Source organism: Macrotis lagotis, chromosome 1 (genome assembly GCF_037893015.1).
Source record: "Macrotis lagotis isolate mMagLag1 chromosome 1, bilby.v1.9.chrom.fasta, whole genome shotgun sequence".
Classification (NCBI taxonomy): Eukaryota; Metazoa; Chordata; class Mammalia; order Peramelemorphia; family Peramelidae; genus Macrotis; species Macrotis lagotis.
In genome coordinates this window covers 546,959,627-546,976,859 of record NC_133658.1, presented here as the reverse complement: position 1 = coordinate 546,976,859, position 17,233 = coordinate 546,959,627, and the positions used below count along the sequence as shown (strand labels likewise).

General features: G+C 35.8%; 1 protein-coding gene across 12 annotated transcripts in view; it reads left to right on the top strand.

Annotated features, from left to right (window-relative positions):
* The window catches only part of SENP7 (SUMO specific peptidase 7), a 199,930-nt gene that overhangs the window by 3,647 nt on the left and 179,050 nt on the right, over nt 1-17,233 (top strand). For 4 of the 12 annotated variants that reach the window (XM_074214358.1, XM_074214357.1, XM_074214356.1 and 1 more), the window contains exons 2-3: nt 11,909-11,961; nt 16,990-17,094. In XM_074214358.1, coding sequence (XP_074070459.1) covers nt 11,909-11,961; nt 16,990-17,094 — 158 coding nt within the window. Of the gene's footprint in view, nt 1-11,908; nt 11,962-16,989; nt 17,095-17,233 lie in introns of those variants that run through there. The other 8 variants (XM_074214360.1, XM_074214363.1, XM_074214364.1 and 5 more) reach the window with 5 other exon arrangements.

The window sequence follows — 17,233 nt, the reverse complement described above, 5'->3', positions numbered from 1 at the left end:
GGATAGAGTACTGGACCTGGTGTCAGGAAGACTCTTCTTGAGTTCCAATGAGACCTTAGACATGTATTGGCTGTGGGACCCTGGGCAAGTCTCTTAACCCTATTTGCCTCAGTTTCCCCATTTATAAAATGAACTGGAGAAGGAAGTGTCAAACCACTCTAGTTTCTTTGCCAAGAAAACCCCAAATGGGGTCTCTTACATTCTCGGTACTTAAGAATGCCCTGTTTGGTTTACACCTGGTCAAACCCTATTTCCAGTATTGATAGACTTCTCTGTCTCCCTTTTTCAATCTGAGCTGGAAAAAAATAACTCACACTTTTTTCTTGAATTTTCTGTTTAGAATTTGGTCAGATGCATATTATAGTTCTGTTTGGAAGAGTTTGGGGGTGGGAAGAACCTCTCTGTACATCGTTTTTCCTTTCTCATCATCTCAATACCGTTTCTGTATTATGTATTCATCATATGACAATATGTATTGAAGTACTAATGTATTATATAAATTTTAAAAATCAGAAAATTGATAAATGGAGTTAATGTCCCCAGCATTCTTGTCAGCTGAATATTTGCTGAGTATGATCTAAGGGTATTCCTGTCAATGTTCAAGGTGCTTTGAGGTAAACAAAATAAGTCTAGTGTAGAATCTTTTCCTCAAGAAACTTCCAGTCCATTTATGGAAGCAAAATAACCATATTTGAAGCAATATATCTGATCCTATTTTTAAAGTCCAGCTTTACTTTTTAAATAAATTTTTTATTGCCATCTTTTGTTTTTATGTCACCTAATTTTCTTCCCTTGTCACTTCCTTTTCTCCTTCCCAGGGGGACATTTTATTTAAAAATTTTTTGAAAGAAAAAAAATTAAGAGGAAGAAGAGGAAAAGAGAGCAAAACCAATCAATATATTAAAAAAAGTTTTAAATCAAATGTAATGCTTTACATTCACTGATCTCTAAAAAACATTGAGGGGAAATGTCTTTTACATTTCTTCTTTGTGGTCTACCTTTAATTTTTGACAGAAGCATTATAACATTTTACTTCAGAATGTTTTGTGACATTTAGTTAAATGTAGCTAATTTTAACTGCTTAGATTCTTTGGAGTTGAAAGTTCTTTAATAGAGGAATGACTAAGTTGCATTACTTTAGTCCTTTAGGGAAAGGGCTATTATGGTGCCTTTAATTTCATTGGTATGTGAAACTATGGGGTGGTATAGGATGTAGTTAGGCACTTTATTTGCAATTTATATGATCTTGGCTGTCAAGAGCATTGAGGGATTAAGTGACTTGTCATTATGAATCATAGATGGATTGAACCCAGGTCTATTTAGTACTAAGATCAAAACCTTATCCATTAGTCTAAGTTGGCTCTCAGACTTTAAAACAGGACCCTGAGACATTTTCAGGCTCAGTGAGGTAAAAACTATTTTCATAATTTTTGAATGATTTCTATTGTTGTAAATATAGTTGAGTATAATCCACATAAACAAAAAAGTCTTTAGGGGCCCTTAGTAATTTTTAAGTGCATAAAAGGGGTCCTGAGACCAGAAAATTTGAGAGCTGTTGCCTTAAAAGAACAGTGATTCTTGATGGTATGGGTCCTATTTTCTGCTAGTGAAAATAAAGCCCTTATTGATATCCATGTTAGTAAATGACTTTCATGACTTGTGACCAGAAAAACATCACCTGGTAGCCAACATCTTGCAACAAATCTTAATAAGTTAAGGTCTAACATGCCAGTCTTCAGGTGACCAGGGCTATATTCAAAACCTTTCTAGCTTGATAGCATCTCCCAGGGCTTGAACTCTTCTTCCTGAGGGTCATTGCTATGTCCTGATAAGGTAAGCTATCACAATAGGATTGTTAGGGAAATTACCAGTGCTCCAAGTATCTGGGATCTCATTGAAGTTAGGAGAAGATACTGAGTTTTTCCTTTTGTATTATAAATTTGATAAACATAAATGTGAAAATATGTGCGTATAAAGAACAGAAAATAGAGACTAGAAAATAGAGACTTGAATGTGAAACTATGAATTTTTATGATAGCTTATTTTTTTAAATTACACATTCAATTTATATGTTGTCACCAGCAGTACTCTTCTCTCTTTCGTATTGTATTTTACTATTTATTTATTTTTCTAACTACATGCAATGGTAGTTTTTACCAATTTTTATTTTTAGGTTTTTGCAAGGCAAATGGGGTTAAGTGTCTTGCCCAAGGCCACACAGCTATGTAATTATTAAGTGTCTGAGACCAGATTTGAACCCAGGTACTCCTGACTCCAGGGCCAGTGCTCTATCCACTGCGCCACCTAGCCACCCCTCACTTACGTTTTAAGGGAGTGTTCAACTCATTCCATTCAAAGTTATAATTACTAACTCTTTATTGCCCTCCATGCTATCCTCCCTCTCTTTGTATTTTCCCCTTTATTTTCCCTTTATCCATATTCCACAGCATTTTGTTTCTGAATACAGTGTGTTTGCCTTCTTATATCCAATACCCCTCTTCTTTTTTCCCTTTCCCTTTGCCCCTTCTTCCTTCCCTTCCTTCCATTGGTTCCCCCCATTCCTCCCCCTCCCCCTTTCCCCTTTAAACACTTTAAAGGTAAGTTAAGTTTCCTAACTTGCCTCAGTATATGTGTGTGTGTTAGTTTTAAGCCAATCTGATGAGAGTAAGATTCAGGTGGTTCTCACTTCCTCCCTTCTTCCCCTCTATTGCAATAGGTCATTTATACCTCTTAATGTAATGAGATTTACCCCATTCAGTCTCCTCCATCCTGCCATCTCTTTACTGTCTCCTTTTTTAAGGAGGTATTGTTTTTAAATCATTCTGAGCCACAGAAAGGTCATGAGTGTTCATAACTTCTGGCTAAGTATATTCTCTCTACTAGAATTACAATTACTGAGAGTTATTAGAGTCTTTCTCCCAAGTAAGGATATAGCCAGTTTCATCTTATTGGATAGTAGTTTTGCAAATAAGTCATGAGTGTCCATCTCTTCTGGCTAATTGAATTTTCTCTAATATAGTTGCAATTCTCTAGAGTTGTTAAAATATTTCTCCCAGGTAGGGATATAGCTCTACCCAGCTGCCCCTGATTATGTTTACTTTTACAAGTCTATTGTAATGTGAAAAATAAAAATAAAAAAAGACCACTCAGAAAGGTGAACAGAACGGCTTCAGTTCATGTACTGAAGAGCTCTGATTGGCAGAGGATTTTATATTTAATCATGGGAGGTATAGTGCTGCTGCAGTTTATTGAATAGGAGGATGATATGATCAGACTTATTAGACCACTACCTCTCTGGAATTTATGATTCTTTTAATGTGGTCTTATATAATTTTTGAAGTTTGTGGTTACTCAGACAAAGTATAGACACACATTGATCTTCAAATCTAGTTATGCTTGCCCCATCTTGTACTTCTGAAGTAGATTTCTTGACCTTAGAATATTTGAATTTATTTTTATTTGTTAAAAATTAAATGTTTACATTTTCAATTTAAATATAAAAATGAAGAATTCTTGTACAGAGTAATACAGAAAGATTATAAGTGAAACTTTTAGTCTATTGTTATTTTATGCTGCTTCCTTTATATAATATGGTCAGCTAGGTGGCACAGTGGGTATAGCACCAGCACCGGAGTCAGGAGGACCTGAGTTCAAATTTGACCTCAGACACTTCATAATTACCTGGCTGTGTGACCTTGGGCAAGTCACCTTAATCTCACTGCCATGTAAAAAAAACAAACTAAAAAAGAAGTATATAATAAATTCTACTTGTTTACTTAGTTGCCTTTCATTTATAACTTTACCTTTGTTATATTCATTTTAAATAATTTGGTCCTAGGTTTTAAACTTTTTGATATGTTAACCATATTTCCTAGTCTTGTATGACAAGTTTTGCTTGGAAATTCCCTGAGGTGGAATTTTTAAGGCTTTATCACAAAAAGAATTCAGTTTCATATTTATATATTGAAGAAATGGGCCAGGAGCTCCAGATTGATTATAGAAATAGTTTAATCATCTAAGTGGGATACTCACATTAGGGCATTCTAGGGCAGCTATTAGATGACAATCAAGGATTCCTAAAAAAAAGACCAATCCAAAATCCCCATGGTAATTGTAGAGAACAGACCAAAAAAAAAAAAAAAAAAGAAGCTGCAAAGTATGTTAGTGCAGATTACCTGATATTTTGGGGTTTGTGTTATTCGTCTCTTAGCTTGGGTTCCAGGCACCTGACCCTTATGGGTTCTGTTTTGGATAGAGTCCTGAGCATGTAAGTAATTGTATATGTCATTGGTGTCACAATCAGCCAATGTATTTTTTTTTTTGATTTTCATTTTTCTTGATTTACATTATTCCTAACTTTTATTGACAGGGACTCTGTGTTATTATTATGACTTTCCTTGAAAAACTTTTACTGGGAACCTACATCATGAACTTTACCGCATAAATGGGTCCACATTATTATGGCTTTTTACAGCTTAATGAATCCACAGCCCAAGCTTTCAGCCAACAAGGACCTACCAACTATCAACTGCTTTATCCAAGTCATCTGACTGAGAACAGATCCCCCAGGAACTCCACTGCAGAACTTGTAAGCTGCCATTGAGCAATTAATGACTACTTTCTGGATCCAACTAGTCTACCAATTTTGAATCTATAACTCATAACTTCCATCTTTCTAAAAGAATAGCATAAGATACTATACTTCTGCTAAAAGTCTAAGCAAATTCTATAGTATACTTATATTTACCAATTTAGTAAATATTTATATATAAGAAAGAGGTTAGCCTGGCAAAACCACTTCTTTTTTTTTAATTTTTAAAATTTTTTTACTTAATATTTATTCTCATTTTGTACAAATAATGTTTTTTATATGTTAATAAAATATTCTTGTTCAAGAGTAAATGAAATACCCCCTCCCCCCCATAAATATAGACTCGCTTGAGTGATAAAGTAAAGGGGAGAGAAAAAAATTAAAATTAAAAAAATAATAGTAATAATTGTAGGTATGGCCAGGAGGTGCAGTGGATGGAGCACCAGCCCTGGAGGCATGAGCACCCGAGTCCACATCCGGCCCCGTACACCTAACAATCACCCAGCTGTGTGACATGCAAGCCACCCGAACCCCACTGCCCTGCAAAAACCAAAAAAAAACAAAACCCCAAAATAAAATAAAATAGTAATGATAGTAGGGGTGGCTGGGTAGCAGACAGAGCATTGGCCCTAGAGGCAGGAGCACCCGGGTCCAAATCTGGCCTCAGACACCCAATGATCACCCTGCTATGTGGCCCCAAGCAGGTCACCCAGCCCCATTTGCCCTGCACCCCCCCAAAAAAAATAACAATAATAATAATAATAAATGTGCTTGAGTCTTTGTTCCAACACCAACAACTCTGTCATGGGTGGATCACATTCATTATGATAAGTCCATCGCAAATGTTACTTCCATATTTTTCCACCGTTGCCATTGCTGATTGCAACTCCCTCCTTTCCTATTTCTCCACTACCATGTACTATATTTTCTTTCTCCTTTCACTCTGACTCGGCTGTAGGGTCGCTGAGTGGCACAGCAGACAGATCCCCGGATCTGGGGCCAAGAGGCCCTGAGTCCCCTTACCAACCCTTAGGCTCAGCATCCACCTGGCCCTATGATCCCGGACAGGCCTTCCAATCCCAGCCCCTTGAAAGAAGTAAAAAAGAAAATGTGTTATATCTGATCACTCTCCCTCCATGGTCCATCCTCTCCTCCTTCATTCACATCCCCACCCCTTCCTCCTGTCCCACCCTCTCTCCTTCTTACTCCAGATGTCTGTACCCCATTGAGCATATATGCTGTTTCCTCTCCTAGCCACCTCTGATGAGAGCGAAGATTCCCTCATTCCCCCTTCCCCCTTCCATATCATTGCAATAGCTCATTGTAATAAAGAAAAATCTTATTATATGAAATATCTTGGCCTATTCCCCCTCTCCTTTTTCTTTCTCCCATTACATTTCCCTTTTTTCTATTAACTCCATTTTTATACCATATTTTATCTTCAAATTCAGCTTTCTCCTGTGCTTCAACTATAAAAGCTCCTTCTACCTGCTCTATTAACTGAGAAGGTTCATATGAGTATTATCAGTGTCATATTTCTATACAGGAATACATGCAGTTCATCATCAAATCCCTCATATTTTCCCCTTCTCCTCCAATCTCCATGCTTCACCTGAGTCCTGTATTTGAAGATCAAACCTTCTGTTCAGCTCTGGCCATTCCAACAGGAACATTTGAAATTCCCCTGGTTCATTGAAAGTCCATCTTTTTCCCTGGAAGAGGACATTCATTTTTGCTGGGTAGTTGATTCTCGGTTGCATTCCAAGCTCTTTTGCCTTCCGATATATTATATTCCAAGCCCTACGAGCTTTTAATGTAGTTGCTGCTAAGTCCTGTGTGATCCTGACTGCAGCTCCACGATATTTGAACTGTGTCCTTCTGGCTGCTTGTAATATTTTCTCTTTGACCTGGGAGTTTTGGAACTTGGCTATAATATTCCTAGGGGTTGGTTTTTTGGGATCTCTTTCTCGGGGGGATCGGTGGATTCTCTCCATTTCTATTTTGCCCTCTGCTTCTAGGATATCAGGGCAATTTTCCTGTAGTACTTCTTTGAAAATGATGTCAAGGCTCTTTTCCTGATCATGACTTTGAGGTATTCCAATAATTTTTAAATTATCTTTCCTAAATCTGTTTTCCGTATCAGTTTTTTTTTCAATGAGATGTTTCACATTGTCTTCTAATTTTTGTTCTTTTGGTTTTGAAGTATTGAGTCTTGATTTCTCATAAATTCATCAATTTCCCTGAGTTCTATTCTTTGTCTGAAGGATTTGTTTTCCTCAGAGAGCTTTTTTATCTCTTTTTCCATCTGGCCCATTCTGCTTTTTAAAGCATTCTTCTCCTCAATAACTTTTTGAACTGTTTTATCCATTTGACCTAAGCTGGTTTTTAGCATGCTATTTTCTTCAGCATCTTTTTGGATTTTCTTGACTAAGCTGCTGACTTCATTTTCATGTTTTTCTTGCATCTCTCTCATTTCTTTTCCCAGTTTTTCTTCTAACTCCCTCATTTGATTTTCAAAGTCGTTTTTGAGCTCTGTCATAACCTGAGCCCAATTTCTGTTTTTCTTGGAGTCTTTAGATGCAGGAGCTTGTGCTTCTTCATCTTCAGACTGAGTGTTTTGATCCTTCTTGGGCTCATATGCAAAATATTTCTCAGTGGTGTTCCTCTTGTTTCTCTGCTTGCTCATTTTCCCAGCCTAAGCCTGTTTTGGGGGTGCTTCCTGAACTTTTGGGACACTCTCACATGAATCTCAGTGTGTGAGGCTCTGTCCTCCCTCCTGGTCTGTGAATGACCATATGTGCCCCCATTTGCCATGGGGCTGAGGTGGGGGGGCCTTGCTGTTCTTTGGGGGGGGTGCCTAGACTGCGATCAGGATCTGAATGTGTTCAGAGCCCCAGAGTCCTGTTCCAGGGGCAGTGGACAGAGCTCTGCAGTCTCTCTCTTTACTCCCCTCCCTCAGTTCAATGGGCTCATGCCCTGGGGGCTCCTGCTTACTGGCTCTGCCTGATTCTGTTTCCTGGATCTGGGCTGAGGTGGCCAAGCTGCTCTTTGTGTGCCCTGAGGGCTGGGCTTCATGTGCTCACTCTGGCAGAGGTCCCCAGCCTTTCCCCCAATTTGTGCCTGGTGCTCCCTGGTCGTAGGTCAGGAAACTCCTCTGCTGCTGTGAGCTGAGGCTCCCAGTGCCTGGGGCTGCCTCCTGGAGGCTGAAGTTCTTTTGCTCTGGTGGGCTGCCCCTCCAACCCTGGGGAGCAGAGCCTTTCTGCTCTTTTCTAGGTTACCTTGAGTAGGAGAACTGCCTCATTGGGTCCCTCTGTAGGTTTTGTCTCTGGAAAATTTAGTTAGAGGCCTTAGCTTATAAGTTTTATGAGAAAGCGCCTAAGATATGATCCATTCACAAAACTACTTCTTAATGAAGCCATGCTTTCTCTAGGTAGAAACTACTTCTCTATAGATTTACTAATCCCACCCTTTGCTAAGATGTTCTTATAGTTTTCTACAATTTTAACAATCAAGTCTTATTTTTTTTTTTTTAGAATTTTGCAAGGCAATTGGGGTTAAGTGGCTTGCCCAAGGCCACACAAGTAGGTAATTATGAAGTGTCTGAGGTCGAATTTGAACTCAGGTCCTCCTGACTCTATCTACTGCACCACCTAGCCACCCCTAAATCTGCTCTTTCTAAATGTAAGATTTATATCAAACTATCACTGGTTTTCCTTTTTAATCACAAATTCTGAGAATGGTCACTATGGGAGGGAGCGGCTAGGTGGCGCAGTAGATAGAGCACAGGCCCTGGATTTAGGAGTATTCAAATCCGACCTCAGACACTTCATAATTACCTAGCTGAGTGGCCTTGAACAAGCCACTCAACCCCATTTGCCTTACAAAAACCTAAAAAAAAAATGGTCACGATGTTTTCTAAGGATCTCATGATTTCTGTTTTAGTTACCACTTTCTCCTGCTAATCATGTCCAAAGTAGCACTTCTTGTTTCCTTTTTGTTTTTAAGTGATGAAACTATCAATAAAGAAAATTAAGAAATGACCATTTCTTTGCTGTTTTAGGACAAGAAATAAAATTTTCAAAGTATTTGAACTTTAGTTTACAAAAGCATAAACGTTTCTAAGAAATTTTGAAAAAGTTCTTCAAATAAAAAAGCTACATACTTAGAATTCATACTTCTTAAACCCTGTTAAAAACTGCCAAGATATTTGTCATAATTAAATGATTATCAGAATAATAATACTAAGAGGAAATCATAGAGGGTTGAAAGGACAAGATAATTCCAAATCAAAACCTCTATCTTTGATAAAGAGAAAGTTCCAATAAAAAAAAAAACTTGCATAGTTTATAGTATAAGATATAGCAATTCTTCAACTGGATGTATCAAATTTTAGTTAATAGTATAATAAGAATAAGAAATATTTCATTCCATTCAAACAAAATGAATATTAGTTGAAAAGAATTGTAAGAGGAGTTTCAAATTCAGTAGTGTTAATTTAAAATTTTTTGTGACTTTAGAGCAAATTATTTAACCTTCTAATGTTTTAGGCCATTCAGTAAGATTATAAATTGTGCAATAGTTGTTTATCTTCATTGTTTGATGGAATTTCCTCAGGAGAGAACCCTTTACCTATAAAATTGCAGGTCTTGAGCAAAATAAAAACATCAAAATAACTAGATTGAATTTTTCAAATTTTAAAAAAAGGATTATAAAAGGATCTAAAAATGAAAATCAACATGTTGTTGTTTACAGAAATTATATTTTATCCATAATGATCTCCCAGATCCAAATTGCAAGTTGACCTAAAATTTACTGTGCCTATTGCTAACTAAACATACAAAAAAAAAGAGAGAGATAGACAGAGAGACAGAAGTAGCATTGATGATATTAGATAAAATGGAATTTATACTAGAAAATATTGAGGGGTAAGACTGCATTGAGGCTATGCTGAAAATAGTATATACACAAAATGGCCCTTGTTAACCCATAGATACTGATTTTTCTTCTAGTTACGAGGATTTCAATCTTGCTGTTATCTGCCTATCATTTGTAACTTTGTCCATGCCTACTGGTTAATTCTGTTCTAGGATCTTCCTCAATGCAGTCGTTTTGTTGGATAACCTATAGAACTTGTATTTGTGTCTGTCTCTTTTTGGCTTATCTGTTTTTCTGACATTGCATATATGCAGTAAATTGAGAGGAGAATTGAAGATGAGGAAAATGAGTTGAGTTGCCTTTATGAAATTCTAGAATTCTTTTAATAATTCCAACCTTTCTGTATGAAGACTTTTTTTTTTTAGATTTTTGTAAGGCAATGGGGTTAAGTGGCTTGCCCAAGGCCACACAGCTAGGTAATTATTAAGTGTTTGAGGACAGATTTGAACTGAGGTCCTCCTGATTCCAAGGCTGGTGCTCTATCCACTGCACCACCTAGCTGCCCCCAAGACTCATCTTTTTAATACTGTTATTTCTTTTCTGGTAGTATGTATCTTTTATCATAGAACTCTATAGTCTTCATATAGTCTTTATCATAAAAATTTATATAGTCTTTAAAGAGCTGAGATTGAGAATCACTCAAAGTTGAGTGGTGATCTAAATAGTGCATCATCAAAGAAATATGTGAGCAGAAAAAAGAAACTGAATTTGTCACATGGTGAGAGCAAGAGATGAGATGATCTGTCTGCTCCATTGGTCCTCTACAATGTAAAAAAAAAGTATTTAAATTAAAATTTTGTATGTATGTGCATACACACAAATATATGCATATGCATATGCATATGCATATGCATATACACATATACATTCACCTTAAATCCTACTGTGATGCTCATTTTGTGGTGTGGCAGTAACTGGGCTCTTGAAAGTTATGATAATGAATTAAAAGATAATGACAGATCCTATAAAGCTGGGAAAGGCTCGAATATAGGTCTCAAGCTATTGAATGGTAAGCATTAACCATTTAGCTTAAAACCTAGCCCTACCACATTGCTCCTTCTCCCTTCTTTCTCAGTAATCAAATCAACATACTTCCTGAACCGAAACACCTTTCCCAAGTACCACTTCCCAAGTGTGTTATCTTTCCCTTGAGGCAGAGGCAGATCACCGGCAGAGGCAGAGGCAAAGGAGACAGTGGCAGTTACATACTGCCGGTGTTTGTGACTGGGCCTGGAATAGGGAAGAAGAAAGTTCAAATCTGCTCTCAAACACTTCTTAGATGTGTGACCCTGATTTGTAAAGCTCTTTAGCACAGTGCCTGGAACCCAGTTGGTATTTAATAAATGATTTTCCCCTTTCCCTTCCTCCTCCCTTGAATAAAGGCTTTTTGTATTTTATCAACCATACTTAGCATAGTGCCTGCTAGATAAGTGCTTAGTAAATAAATGCTTTTTCCTTAAGATATTTTTTCTTTCTCTAAATTTTTTGTGTTTTGTTGGAAATTAAAGTTTTTCCTCAGGTATTTGTTTATTGGCATTTGTTGCGAATGTCTTTGGGTAATAATAATAATAGTAATGATATATTTTAAAAAAAATCTTGACTTCAGATGTTTTAAGCCAGACTGATAGAATAATGGTATCCTTAACTAAAACAGGAAAATCAGAAGGAGGAACAGATTTTGGAAGAAAGTAGAAAAGGGCCCAAATTCTTATTTAGATAATTGTGATTACATTTCTTGAAAAAATTACTAGTAATTAATTCATATTTTCACAAACTATATGCAGATAAAAAATAACATTCATAACTTCAGTGTTTTAGTTTTTAGCTATGGATATCATCTGTAAACTGACAATTTTGAATGTTGATATTTCTCATTTTATGGAATTTATTTCAACAGAATTGTATTGGAATTATTTTAAAATAGCAAATCCTCATTTTTTATTGTGTTGTCAAAAGGAATAATCTCAATCAGAGGAAAATTTTTGCTGAGGCAAGAAAGCGTTAAGCTTATGGACAAGACAATACTTCGATAGGTATTCTAGAAATGGGAGTGCCTTCTCCTGAACTTCTTTGGTCTTTCTTAAATCACTAGAATTTGCCTTTGATTTGGTTATTTGAAGTTAGGACTCATGTTCTTTCTTTTGATAGATATTTTACCAGTAGGTGCTGCTCTATTATAAAGCATGACATTATTGTAGAATGAAAATTTCTTGAGTTTTAAGCTTCAGGTTCCATAAGGTGTATCTATTATCAGTTACATAAATAATGAATTAAATAAAAAAGTTTATATAAAAAGGATACATGAAATAATAATATTTTGCTAGTTTATTTCTATTATTTAAACTTTTAAGTGATAATTTTTGTTGTCTTCTATTTTTGTAGAAACGGTAATTGAGGGAAAAATAAAAAAGTCTTCATCTTCAAATTCTTGTGAGGTATGTATTTTAACTTTTTGTCACCTTTATAGTTCTTTAGATATTGGTTTTGAAAATATTTTTCTATTTGCCTTTCAAATAATATTTCCTTAACAAAATATGGTAAGCTTTGATTAACTGAGTACTTAGAGGTTATGTTCTGTTTTAAAAACACTAAACAAAGTGTGTTGATGGATTTTATTTTTATATCTTCTTCATTTCAAAATATATGCCTCTCCTCCCTAGAGAACCCTCTCTCTCTTTTTATAAAGAATAAGAAAGGGGGAAGAAGGCATAATGTTTTGGAGCTGAGCAAAATAAAAACTGTTTGAGGGCATCGACTATATTTCTTTTTTTTACTTTTGTATCCCCAATCTAGATTTGTGTCTTGAACATTACAGTTTTTGGTCTAGACTTGTTATTTCATTAGTGGAGATAATTCCTTTTATGAAGACTCCCTCTTATAGATGCAGAAAATACAGATTGGCAATTTTTTGTAATTTAGTCTTCATGTTTTTTGGACCATTAGAAGATTAAATGAAGACCTGCCGATTGTTTCTATTTTGAATTTTTTTAAGGAGCCCTAGAGTTTTACGTTTTAAATGATTTATTATATTGATAATTCCTTTCTTCAAAGAGTTCAAGGTAGTGTATTGAGATCTATAGATTACTTCATTTTGTATTATAAAGTTGAAATCTGGTCTTAGATTAGGAATAGAAAGTAGAAAAAAGGGGTAGGAAAGAGAGAAAAATGAAGAACTAAGTTTGACTTAGGAATTTGTTTGCAACAACAAGATAGTTTTAAGCTACTATCCTGATTAACCTAAATTTCTCAATGTTTATATAATTTTCAAATCTGAATGGAAGTCAAGTAGTATGACACTTAAAAAGTTTGAGAGACATAACTTTTGGGTAATTAATAATTTTATTAATATGCTAACATTATTAATAAAATGGGTCAGTGATACTTTCAAATGCCAAAGATGAATTACAGCAGTGAGATCACAGTTTATATTCCCTGTGAAGAGTGGGTATTCCTGAGGGTGATAGTCAACTCTGATTGATTGGTTAAAACTTGATGAAAGTATTAAAATGAGAGGAGGGCTATTCTAATAAGGATCCAGGGAGTCTAATATTGTTGATGTCTCATTCTAATGAAATAATTTATCCCCATCTATACCTGTATTGAGCACAATGACCTTCCCCACCTTAGAATAAATTCCATGTAAGATTAAGTAGGGTATGAACAAGATTTAGGAGAAAGTTAATTCAGTCTCATTATCAGCCATGTCCTTCAGATCTTGTACCACCTACAGACTTATTAAAATATCCTGGTCCTTATTCAATAATTGATTATTAATATTAATATGAGGGAGAAATAATATTTCTCAGAACCATATGAGTCAGGCAAATAAATTTAAATTCCTTCCTCTTTCTTCCCCTAACCCCTACACACATGCAAAAACATTCACAGAGAAGTAAAATATAGTTGTTTTTCTGTTATTTATTATTTTCATAATTTCAGGTCAAAATTCCCTATGGAGTTCTCTGTCCCCAAGCTATTTCCTAAATTTATATGGTGTTGTTATAGAAAAAAAAGTTGACATTTTTTGTTTTTATAACAGTTATTTCTGAATCCCTTCCCTTGCTCTTCACCTTCCTATTGAAAATAGGAATGGGTTTCCAAATCTTTTCTCAGGTCCTAGATGGAGTGATACAATGACTGTATTCACCTTTATTTGTGTTTTTCATTTATGTTATTATATACATTGTTTATATTATTTGCTTGATTTTGCTTACTTCAGTCTTCATCAGTTCATATTTTTGAATTCTTTATTTTTTTTTCAGTGTGATAATTTTTCATTACATTTGTATACCTACTATTTGTTCAACCATCCCCTAGTTGATGGGTACTTTTTTTTAGTTTTTTTTTCTTTTGTAAGGCAAACGTTAAGTGGCTTGCCCAAGGCCACACAGCTAGGTAATTATTAAGTGTCTGAGACCGGATTTGAACCCAGGTACTCCTGACTCCAGGGCCGGTGCTTTATCCACTATGCCACCTAGCTGCTCCTATGGGTGCTTTTTTTTTAACTTGGGTGATTTAAAAAGTTCTGGAATAGCCCCTGTCCAAAAATATATATATACAGCCTTTCAGACTTTGAAATTCTACTATTCATTTTATCTATTTATCTATTTATTGAGTTAAGGTATTTCCCTGTACTCTTTTAAAGTGAGCTTTTTGAAATGTTTCTCCCATAGGAATGTTAGCTTAGTAAACTATCAGTCATTAGTGAATTAGTATTATTTTTAATACTGATGGTTTATTTTTCTGATTTCTTTTTAAGCTAGTTACCTAGAATAAAGGTAAGATTACATTGATTAGGAAGTAAAAGGCATGATAAAAGGTGCATAAAATTGTATAATTTGTAAATTGTATAAATTGTATAATTTTGAGGCATGAGATATGGTCTCCCTTCCTTTTCATCAAGCATCATCCATGCTTTCTGATATTGTTCTCCTTCACTCCATGTCACACTAAGAAGTAATCCTTCTCTTTGCCAAGGCAAATATGCACAAGTGATTCTATTCTATCAAGTTTTCTGCAACAAGTTACCCCCTCTTTTATATCTATTCTCCCACTTATCTTTAATCTCTCCTACTGTCTGCTTCCTCCTTCCTACAAATATGCCTGTGCTGATATAAGTATCTATACTTCCTCTCTTCTCATTCTCTTCTTAATTCTCTAGAGTCTGGCTCCAGTCTCATTATTCAAGTGAAACTAATCTCATGTCTCTAATGATCTCTCAGTTGCCAAAGCTAATGTCTTTTTTTTATCTCCTAGAGTTGTGAGGATCAAATGAGATAATAGTTGTAACACACATGGGAAACCTTAAAGTGCTACTAAATGCTACTTATCATCATCATCATCAATATTAGCATTATTATTACAATTACATACACAGAGAAAAAAAGGAAAGAAGGTGTCTCTTTTTCATTTAGGAGAGTAGTACTTTGCTGGCCCATAGGTACAATGAATATCCTCACCTTTTCCAAGTCCTACCAGTTCAGATTCCTAAACTTCAAGAAAACAGAGTGCCCTCAGGGAGTAGGAAACTTTTATAGTAAAGATTACATTTTGAGGAATGCAAAGAATAAACAGCATTAAGGAACAGATTAACTGAACCAAAAAAGTTGGTAGAGGTAGTAGAAGAGCTTGACTCTCCTCACACCAGTTTCTGTTCATTACATAAAATTTCCTATCAGAGACATAGGGCAGACCTCTTGATTCAGTACTCTAGATCCTGAGGAAGCAGATGTAGTGGGGGTCAAGTTGTTGTTGAGTTGTGTCTGACTCTTTGTGACCTCATCTGTCCATGCTGTCAACTTGGTAAAGATACTGGAGCGTTTTTGCCATTTTCCTTCTCCAGAGGTTTGCCCAGGGTCACACAGCTAGTAAAAGTGTCTGAAGCTAGATTTGAGCTCAGGCCTTTCTGACTCCAAACGACCCATTGAATCAAATTCATCTATTCTAGATGAAGAAACTGAGGCAACCAAGGTTAAGTGACTTGTCCAGGGTCATGCGTCCAGTAAATGTCTGAAACCAGATCTGAACTTAGGAAGAGGAGTCTTCCTGACTCCAGGCCTGGTACTCTATCCATTTGTGCCACTTAACTGCCTTATGGGAATCAGTCTTCCTTCTAAACTTCTTTCTAAATTGACCTCAGCTGGCAGAGCTTTCAGCACTGCATCCTCTCTAAGGTGTTGGAGCTGAGAGGTGACACCAGACTGATCATGTGACTTAATGTAACAGAAATAAGACCATGACATCAGGGAGGTGATACCATGACATGCAAGAGAGTTGAATTTAAGTGAGGGAGTGCTGTGCAAAGTCACCAGTCTCATTTTCTTTTCAGGAGTTATCTGGGTCTAGCAACTCAATATCAATCAGTCTGACTGGAGATGGCTCAGGAGATCTCCAGGTCACATTTATCCTTAAGTCTCCCTTGACCTTCTTTTCATTTCTCTTTATTCTGTTTCATTTGATCTTATCAATTACTATGAATTCAGTTATCTTTATTTTGATGATTCTTAAATCCACTTATCTAATTCTAACCTCACTGTTGATTTACATCTCTAACTGCCTATTAGTAATCTTAAATTGTATGTCCTATAGATATCTTAAACTGGACATGTCCAAAACTGAATTTATCTGGCCCCTCCCAAACTCTCTCTTCTTTTTCCTAACTTTTCTATTATTATCAAGGGCACTACTATTTTCCAAGTCACTCAGGCTTACAATTTAGATGTAATCTTTGACTCCTTACTCTCATTTACAATCTCCCCCTACCCAACCCCACTATCTAATTACTTGCTAAGACCTGTCAGTTTTATCTTTGTAATATCTCTGGAATACTCCACCTTCTCTCCTCTGATAGTCACTACAGTGTTGCAGGTCCTCATCATGTCATACTTGAATAAATACAATAGCCTGCTAGTTTGGTCTCCCTGCTATAAACCTCTTCCTGTTCCGGTCTTCTTAAAGTGCAAGTTTGATCACCACCCTACTTGATAAACTCTGCTGATTTCTTATCATTTTCAGGATCAAGGATAAAATCTTGTGTTTGACATTCAAAGCTCTTCATAACCTGGTCCCTTCCTATCTTTCCAGTCTTTTTACACATTATTCTTTCTCTTTTTTCCTCACATACTCTTCAGTGATACTGGTCTTTTGCTATTCTTTGAACATGATATTTCACCTCCTATCGATGTGTATTTTACCTGGCTCTCATTGATGGGGACCAACATTTATATATACACAAAGGTGAGTTTATTATCATATGACTACATCAGCTCCTTGCCTCATCTCTGCTACTCATAGACTAGAAGCCACTTTTCTATCTTAACTAGAACTATTTTAACTATCTTGGAAAAAATAGTGTTAGTCCATTTGTGCCTTTTGTTTATCATTCAGTCAGATGCTCTGTCTTCTAATTCACTTACTTAATTCAGTTCTCAATTCCTATTAAAAAGATGACTTTCTTTTTCTAGTTTCGAATACCAAAGAAGTCAAAATCAAAGCAAGAAGATACTCAGGTTCAGGTACATCTCTCAAGACTCAGAAGCTCTGATCGATGGGACCACCCTTTGAAGGGGGTAAATGAAAACTACTTTCTTTTATGTGTACATTTTAAAAAGTGTATAAAATATTTCATTAAAACAATTTTAATTTTCCTATATTGCCCCTTTCTTGTTCTTTCTAGTTATTCATAATATTTTTTTTAATTTATAGTGG